At 44.7% G+C, this 9,479-nt stretch overlaps 1 protein-coding gene across 1 annotated transcript; it reads left to right on the top strand.

Moving 5' to 3' along the window:
• The first annotated feature begins 3,257 nt into the window (after positions 1-3,257).
• Positions 3,258-8,143, top strand: LOC125488929 (uncharacterized protein K02A2.6-like). The gene has a single exon (XM_048622969.1). It carries the CDS (start codon positions 3,517-3,519, stop codon positions 7,642-7,644), a length of 4,128 nt encoding a protein of 1,375 aa, XP_048478926.1. The 5' UTR covers positions 3,258-3,516; the 3' UTR covers positions 7,645-8,143.
• The last annotated feature ends 1,336 nt before the right edge of the window (positions 8,144-9,479 follow it).

Here is a 9,479-nt window from a genome sequence, read left to right as displayed (position 1 = left end):
TGTTGGACCCAACGGTGGAGAATCTTGTTCCTCCTGTAACGGAAGCGGAGCTTCGAGTCGCCCTTCATAGACTCCGCACGCGAAAAGCCGCCCCTGGGCTTGACGGCATCCCTGGCCGTGTGGTGTACCTGGCTCTCAGGGAGCACCTTGGGCCAAGATTCCTCTGCTTTCTGTCACAATGCCTAGAGCAGGGGAGTTTCCCACTGCAGTGGCGGACTGGCAAGCTAGTGTTGCTACAGAAGGAGGGACGGCCTGCAGATTCACCCTCAGCATACCGCCCAATCGTGCTGCTAGATGAGGTCGGTAAGCTCTTTGAGCGTATCATTGCCGACCGCATTACAGAACATCTGGAGTCAGAAGGACCCAATCTGTCCGAAAACCAGTTCGGCTTCCGGAGGGGTAGGTCCACTGTCCATGCCATTCTGCGGGTAAAGACCTTGGCGGACGAAGCAGTGCGCGATGGTGATGTGATGATTGCGGTGTCACTTGACATTTCCAATGCCTTCAACACATTACCCTGGCCCTGCATAAAGGAAGCATTTGGGTACCACAGGATGCCCAAATACCTGATAGAGATAGTGGACTCCTACCTCTCCGAAAGGTTTATAACATACCCTGGGCGGGAGGCTTGGGGCCGAAAGGCGATGTCGTGCGGCGTCCCACAGGGATCGGTTCTTGGCCCGCTCCTGTGGAACATCGGCTACGACTGGGTGTTGCGTGGTGCGACCCTCAGAGGTATCGAGACCACCTGCTACGCAGACGACACCCTAATTACGGCTCGGGGCATCACGTTCAGGGATGCTGCCATTCTTGCAACGGCTGGTGTCGCCCAGATTGTGCGCCGCATCCGAATGCTGGGGCTGGAGGTCGCTCTACACAAGTCAGAGGCACTGTGCTTCCACGGGGCCCGCAATGCTCCTCGGCCTGGATCAGGCATAGTAGTTGGCGGAGAACGTATCGCTGTCCAGTCGACGATGAAATATCTGGGACTCGTCCTGGACAGCCGGTGGAATTTTGCCGCCCATTTTGAAAGGCTGGCTATAAAACTGGTCGCCACGTGTGCGGCACTGAGTAGGCTCTTGCCCAACCTTGGTGGGCCAAGAACATCTTGCAGGCGGCTTTATATGGGCATCGTGCGTTCTATGGCCATGTACGGTGCTCCTGTGTGGGCCGATAGCCTATCGAGGTCGAACATCACCCATCTGCGCAGAGCGCAAAGAGTGATGGCCTCAAGGGTGATTCGGGCATACTGCACCATCTCCGCAGAAGCTGCCTGCCTGATTGCTGGATCCCTACCGTGGGACTTAGATGCCGGTGTCCTCTCATCCCTGTATCACTGGCGGGAGGAAGCACGTCGGACAGACATGCGTCCAGCACCAAGAGAGATCGGGGCTGCGAGAGACGGGTACGTGGACGATGCCATAGAATTATGGGCAAGAAGGCTCGACGAATCAGCCTATGGCCGGCGCACAATCGACGCGATTCTCCCTGCTCTGCGACAGTGGCTAGATAGGGAGCACGGGTCGTGCACTTTCCGTGTGTCACAGATGCTTTCCGGGCACGGATGCTTCGGGAAGTATCTGTGTCGGATCGGGAGGGAAGAGACGCAAGCGTGCCACCACTGTGGTGCTGCAGTGGACTCCGCGGAGCACACACTGGCGGAGTGCCCGGCCTGGGCCGATGAGCGCTGCGCTCTCTGCGCGGTCATCGGGCAGGACCTAACGCTGCCTGCAGTAATTGCAGCGATCGTAAGCAGCAGACCTGCCTGGCGTGCGTTCTCCACATTTTGTGAGACCGTCATGTCGCAGAAGGAAGACGCAGAACGCGAGCGGGAACAGGAGGACCCAGCTAGGCGTCGTGCCAGAAGAGGCCGCCGACCCCGGGGTGGCAGAAGATAGCATCTCTGTCGCGCTGCGAGTCGAGCGATATAAACGGTATCCCCTGCCTTAAAGGGGCCCCGCCCTGTAGTTCGGGCATTACAATAGAGCTACGGTAACCCCTGCCTCAAAGGGGCCCTGGAGTCGCAGGCGCACGAGGGGCGGGAGACCCTTAGTGCGTCGAGTTGCGGGTCCTGCGGCGTGGTAACACGTATTGTGGATGCGTGCTACTGCGGAGGGTAGGTAAATAATTCCCTCAGGAGTGCTGCTGTTCTCACAGCAGCCTGCGCGGAGGCTACCGGTAGTATGCCACATAGCGGTTCCCGGGACACCTCCAAAATGCGCGATGGAGTCCACCGTGGGGTTTTAGTCGGTGCAAGCCCGACATAACCCAGTCGCTTCCCCGAGCGCCTGGGTATGCGTTAGGCATTTCCCCACGTAAAAAAAAAAAAAAAAAAAAATTGTTAGGCTGGGTTAGGTTGAGTTTTTTTTTTTTTTTTTTTTTTTTTTTTTTTTCGTAGGGAGGGGAAATCCTAATGGACACCTGACAGCCCGTACTGTCAGGTAGTGTCGGACTCTCACCGACTAAAACCCCTCCCTTTCTAATTCTCCCCGGGCATAACCCAAGACTTTTCGTAACAAAAACTTAATTATCTAACTTAATTTCTATTTCATATTTATTTAGTCTTGTCTTGGCTTGTCTGTGGCGCGGTAAACAGCGTAAAGTTCCGCCTGAAAGACGGTGCAGTGATCTTCAAGCTTAAATTTACGGCAGGTTATTTCGTTTCCGCTGTTCCACCAAGATAGCGCTGAACCGACCTTGCCTTCAATTTTGCTGCCATCAGTGAATATGTGTGCTGCACCGTCCGTCATGCGTTCCTGTACCTCCGCTTCACTCTCTAGGCACTCAAAGTCCAACTGGATCTCCTCTGAAGGGTGTGGTCGTTGGAGAGGGCTAGCCCTTTCCTCTACTTTCCGGCCCTTCAGAACTGGCTGTGGCTTCCCTTTCTTTGCCTCATACAGGGATGCAGCCTCCTTGACTCTTAGGTCAAGTGGCAGCAGTCCCGTCAGTATTAGAGCCGAGTTCATTGAGACAGTTTTGTTCGGGACAAGAATAATAGTTTTGACTCTTGTTATTCGTAATAAATAAATAGTCTCGGGAAGTGAGGAAACTAGCGCCATCTAGTAGGAAATAGCATAACTAAGTAGAACGATAGGCTACTAACAGACAACGCAGTTACTCTACTTGGCAACAGATGGCGTTGACAGTCTAGAAGATTCTAGTACATTCCGGAACTCTCCATAGCATTCCATAGTTTTCGAGAGATTTCTATATTCGATAGAGAACAGTATAAAAGGCGACGCTTGCGCCTTGTCGATATATGTATACTACTTGTACCTATGTATGTACACTATTGGAGGTAGGTGAATAAACCAGTTAGTTGAAGCTCAGCCACCGTGTTTTATTGACACCTTTACATGGCGCAGCCGGTAATAAAACCTGTGATAGCAAAAATATCGATAGTGCTCAGAATACAAATAATTAAAAACATTTGACTAAGTGATCGTGATTAAAAATAAAATAAATTGTGTCTAAAACCACGCTTGTAAATATTAGCCGAGGTACGCGTGTGTAAAAATGGAGGCAATACTTAAGCCGCCATCTGCGTTCCAATTTGACAATAACTTATCTAGTGTTACATCGGGAAATTTATCAAAGTCATGGGAAGATTGGAAGAAATCATTTAATGTGTATTTTGAAGCGTGTGAGCTAAATAAAAAGGACCCGAATGTTCAAATAAACATTCTCTTACACGTGATCGGTGCAAAATGCAGAGAGGTATACGATCAAAAGCCCTCAAAGTGTTCGACTTTAAAACAAGCGCTCGAAATATTCGACAATTTCTTTCTACCTAAAAAGAATGTAACGGTTGAGCGACATAAATTTTTTACAAGAGACCAGTTAAATTCGGAATCTATTGAGCAATACGTTTACGAATTAAACAAGATGGCGTCAAATTGCGAATTTAAAGATTTGTCAAGTGAGTTAGTAAAAGATCGACTTATTTGTGGAATCAAAGATGGCGGATTACGTGAACGGTTACTCAGAGAGCCTGATTTAACACAGGCTAAAGCCCTCGACATATGTCGATTGGCAGAACTGTCGAAGGCACAAGCAGGAAATATAAAAAATGAATCTGCAAATCATCAAATACACGAAGTGTGTCAGCATCATGGTGAAAGCTTGGAGCCAGAAGGAGACGAGTCGGTGTACTGGGTGCAGAATACGCGCTGCAGCTGTGGAGCGGGAGCGCGGCCGGGAGCGCCGCCTCGCGCCGCCGCCCCTGCACGAGGACCGCAGGGGGCGCGCCGGCGCGGGCGAGGGCGAGGCCGGGGTCGCGGGAGACGACCTGCCGCCTTCGCCACCCCCCAGCCAGCCGGGACGGGCTGGTCGGCCCCTGGAGGCCAGACCGCCGTCCCGCAGACATCTTCGCGTCTAGTGAATAAAGTGTGTGAAAAATGTGGTACAAACCACGAGTATTACAAGTGCCCAGCATATGGGGTAGTGTGCAATAATTGCAATCGCCATAATCACTTTGCAAAAATGTGTAAAGTATATCACGTTGAAGGATCTTCTGATCAGGTAAATAACCAAGTTTCCTCAAAAATTGATTGGTCTACAAATCTAAACATAAATGGTACCTGTATTAACTTTAAACTGGATACAGGGGCTGATGTTAACATTTTGCCTAAAAGTTATCTTACACAGATTAATTTAACAGAAGCTGATCTTATTAGTACATCAATAAAATTAAGTGGATACTCAGGGCACAAAATAAATACAGTAGGTAAATGTAATTTAAAAGTGGAGTATAAAGGTAATCAATATATACTAAAGTTCATTGTGGCAGATGTTACATCATCACCCATTATAGGAAAAAATGCATGTCAGGAGTTAAATTTAATAAAATTGGTCATGTCAGTGAATGAAAATGAATATGAAAAAACTATTTTTCATGAGTATGCGGATGTATTTGAAGGAATAGGTTGTCTTCCGGGTTGTTACAAAATTCAATTAAAAGATAATGCAAAACCGGTAATCCACGCTACAAGAAAACTACCGATTGCTCTAAAAGAAAAGGTTAAGTTAAAACTTGACGAAATGGTCAGTCTAGGTATAATATCTAAGGTGGAGGGACCTACTGACTGGGTCAATAGCATGACTATTGCAAAGAAACCAAATGGAGATCTTAGAATTTGCCTTGATCCGCAAGATTTAAATAAAGAAATAAAAAGAGAACACTACAAACTACCAACTTTAGATGAAATTGCAGCAGATCTGTCTGGAACTTGCATGTACAGTACGCTAGATGCCCGGCAAGGATTTTATCAACTTAAATTACATGACGACAGTACCGATCTATGCACATTTAACACTGCTTTTGGTAGGTATAAGTTTTTACGTTTACCATACGGTATAACTTCCGCCTCAGAAGTTTTTCATAAAAAACTCTTCGAATGCTTAGATGGGATTGAGGGAACTTGTCAGTTTATTGATGATATACTTGTATATGGCAGGTCAAAAGAAGAGCATGATGCGAGATTACGTAAAGTACTAGACAGGTGTAGGGAAATAAACATTAAACTTAATAAACAAAAGTGTAAAGTAGGCCTAAAAGAAATTAAATACTTAGGTCATAAAATAAGTAAGAACGGAATTTCCCCTGATGACACACACACCTCAGCTATTCGAAATATGCCAGAGCCCAGAAATACAAAAGACCTAGAAAGGTTTTTAGGGCTTGTACAATACGTAGGTAATTTTATTCCTAATTTGTCGGATAAAACACATCTATTAAGAGCGCTACTAAAAAAAGATACTGAATGGCAATGGTCAGAAAACCATAGGAAGTGTTTTGATCAGATAAAACAATCCTTATCTAAGCCCCCTGTACTCAAATACTACAGTCTGGATATACCTATAACGTTGTCTGTAGACGCGAGTAAAAACGGCCTAGGTGCCTGTCTATTACAGGACGGTCTTCCAGTCTGTTATGCTTCAAAATCCTTGAATAAAACCGAGCAAGCGTATGCACAAATAGAAAAAGAGCTTTATGCTTGTGTTTTTGCATGTGAAAGATTTTATTCATACTTATTTGGCCGCACTGATATAACTATTGAGACTGACCATAAACCTCTGGTTAGCATAATAAAAAAACCAATAGCGAATGCGCCGGCTAGGTTACAAAGAATGCTAATGAGGCTTCAACCCTATACATTTACCCTTGTGTATAAGCCCGGCAGGTACTTATACGTAGCGGATGCACTTTCTCGTGCTTGTGAGACTCAACAAAGTAACGTACAAGGCGAATCACGTGATAACTTAGACATTCAAGCGCAAGTATGTTCGGTGTCTGTAGCTTATCCTCTGACAGATACTCATTTTATAACAATTCAAAAATGCACGAGCAGTGACAGTGAACTACAGTTATTAATTAAAACAATACAAAAGGGATGGCCGACGCATAAAAAAGAGGTCGATATAAAACTTAGATGTTATTGGGATGTAAGAGATGAACTAACGGTACAGTATGGTCTAGTCTGGCGAGGTTCACGGATAGTTATACCTAAGTGTCTACGCAGCGAAATGCTACAAAAAATACATATCGGTCACTTAGGTATTGATAAATGTAAGCTTAGGGCTCGCGAAATCATGTACTGGCCAAATATGAACTCTCAGTTAGCAGATCTGATATCACATTGTCAAGCATGCATCACATACAAAAGGTGTAATAGTAAAGAAACATTATTACAACATAGTACGCCTAACAGAGCATGGTCTAAAATAGCTATGGATATGTTTCACTTCCAAGGACAAAAGTACCTATTAATTGTAGATTATTACAGCAAATTCATTCAAGTAATAAAAATGAAAACAATTACATCAGATCGTGTCGTAAAACAATTAAAATCCGTGTTCAGTACCCAAGGGATTCCGGATATAGTCATAAGCGATAACGGACCGGAATTTAGTAGCGAAATATTTAAAAAGTTTACAATTGAATGGAAATTTCAGCACATTACGTCATCTCCGATTTATCCGCAGTCAAACGGGCTGGCCGAAAGAGCGGTGCAGACAGTTAAAAACATTATGAAAAAAACAAGTTATAATAACGGTGATTTTCGATTAGCATTACTTGAGTACCTAAACACTCCTATTGATAACGAACTGGCCTCTCCGGCGGAATTGTTGAACAGTCGTAAGTTTCGGAGTATTGTTCCTTGTCCACCAAACTTATTACAACCTAAAATTCAAAAAAATGTTGTAACCCAGCTTGAACGTAGAAAATACACACAGAAAACATACTACGATAGAAATGCAAAAGATTTATCACAGTTAAAACTAGGTCAAAAAGTTAAAGCTAGATTAAATAATGAATGGAAAAACGGAATTATTACTAAATTAGAAGGACCACGGTCTTACTCGATACTAATAGATAATGAAAATGTGATTATCCGTAATCGACGTCACATAATACCCGACTCGGAACGTCGAACATCAAATCAAAATAATTACTCCAAGTTAGCATACGACGACATACGAGTAACGAGTGATCAGCCGGGTTCAAGGTCACCCGCCGCCCGCGCGCCGCACAGCCCCTGCATCCAGTCAGCTGTTCATGTTGATAACAATGTACCTGTTCCTAATCAATATGTAACTCGTTACGGCAGGACAGTGAGACAGCCTGATAGGTGGGGATGGTGACGCCCTGTACTGAATCACGGAAGAAATTACGTGTTAACTATCTTAGATTAACAATATCCATCTAGGTACTTTGTGTTAAAGTAGGTATCGTTGTGTTATATAAAGAATATATTTAATTTAGTTCATAGATATTATTATAGTTACAACGAGGTAAACAATTGTATAAGTACCTAGTATTTTTTTTTTAACATAAATGTTTATTTCTAGTTTAGTATATGGTGCACAGCAGCACACCTATTTACATTATATTATAATCAATTATACCTACGAGTTTACACTGTATTTGTTTTCAACTATTTAAAGCCAACCACCTATAATGTCTGTTACTATTGGCACTATTGGTTAGTATTGGCCTTATACATATACGTACTTACCATATACCTACCTAACTAGCTAATAAATGATTGTTGATTATAAGTACTTTGTGTAATTAAGTTCCTACCATTGCAAGAAAACCGTTAATTGTTGATAACTTCATAATTCTTTACCGATGTTTAAGTAAAAGGGATAGTAATATATTAGTTATAAGTTTGTAACGAAGTCGTTACAACAACGGCCACACACCTACCCGCATCTCCGAGCCAACAACAAGAACGCCGCGGGGTGGGGCACCGCACAGACCACTCCGGGTGACCAGAGGGGAAGCGGGACGGCACGGCCGCCGCACCTATAAAGCACCGCAAGACCGCCGCTCCGGCACCATTCGTCAACTCCAGCTCCGGCGTCTGATCAGCTCCCATCCCGTGCTTCCTTCCCACTCACCCTTATTGTATTTATGTATCTATAGCCTGCGTCGCGACGATCTAGTCTCGATAGGCGCAGCTTGGTTACCCCCTCGTTGTGACTGAGGCTTCGAGCGCGGCGCGGCTGCCATTATTAGCCCGAGATCCTGTACCCTTTATCCTTTCCTACTATTTGCTATAAATCCGCGTTTGCCCCTTCAGGGCCCTGTTTAAATAGTTAGATACTTAATAGATATCCTTATTTGTGCATTTGTGTGGTGAATATATAGTTACAAGCTGTAAGTACTAGACATATAAGTTATTATTGTAAATAAAGCGGAGCCAGTCCCGCCTAATTGTTGTATATTGTAATCCGTGTTATTCATTTCCATCCCGTACACCTACCGAGGTTATTTCCCTCCAGGGGCCTCAGGAATAAGGATAGAATAGCTAGGACCGCTTCACGGTCATATTATAATCCCCCAGGGCGACCGGAGACTCCTTCAGAGGCCCGGCACCGACTTGAGCTAGCCTAGGACCGCTTCCCGGTATACACCATTCGAGAGACATTCAGTACCAGCCCTAAGCACTAGGAAACCAGTAGTCATTAGGGTAAGTACATATTTAATATAGCATCCAACCCCTACTCTCGGGGGAGGCCAGAGAGGTCGATTCACCCAGGGGTCGCTCCCCGGTGGTCCAGACCCGCTCCAGCTGAACTGCTACATTACATTGGCGCCCAACTTAAAAATCCACTTAATTTCGTCAAGATCTAATATTATTAGCCCCCCGTAATAACACGTAAAACACTAGAAATAACCAACCGACCGACTTACCGTTCAATTTAACTACCTACCCGCAATCATTCTAAAAATAGACCGACAACCGACCGACCGACCCCGTTTAACAAAAATTACAATTCAAAAGTAAAGAACAAAAATTTTTGTTGGTCATTTTTATTAAATTTTTCGTAACCGATTACAAACTGGCCCCGTTTTATAATAGAGAAATATACTTGTATAAAATCAAATGCCAACTTCTTGGATTTATAACCTTAGTAAAGAGGAATTAATAAGGGAGAGCAAGGAAAGGAAGCTACCGACCGTAAATTTA

The sequence above is a fragment of the Plutella xylostella genome, chromosome 9, assembly GCF_932276165.1.
Source record: "Plutella xylostella chromosome 9, ilPluXylo3.1, whole genome shotgun sequence".
Lineage (NCBI taxonomy): Eukaryota > Metazoa > Arthropoda > Insecta > Lepidoptera > Plutellidae > Plutella > Plutella xylostella.
The sequence above is the reverse complement of the archived record's forward strand: the minus strand, read 5'-3'. Positions and strand labels throughout refer to the sequence as shown.

What these genes read in the sequence shown, in the direction of transcription:
- LOC125488929 (XM_048622969.1), top strand. Translation starts at nt 3,517, where the DNA reads ATGGAGGCAATACTTAAGCCGCCATCTGCGTTCCAATTTGACAATAAC.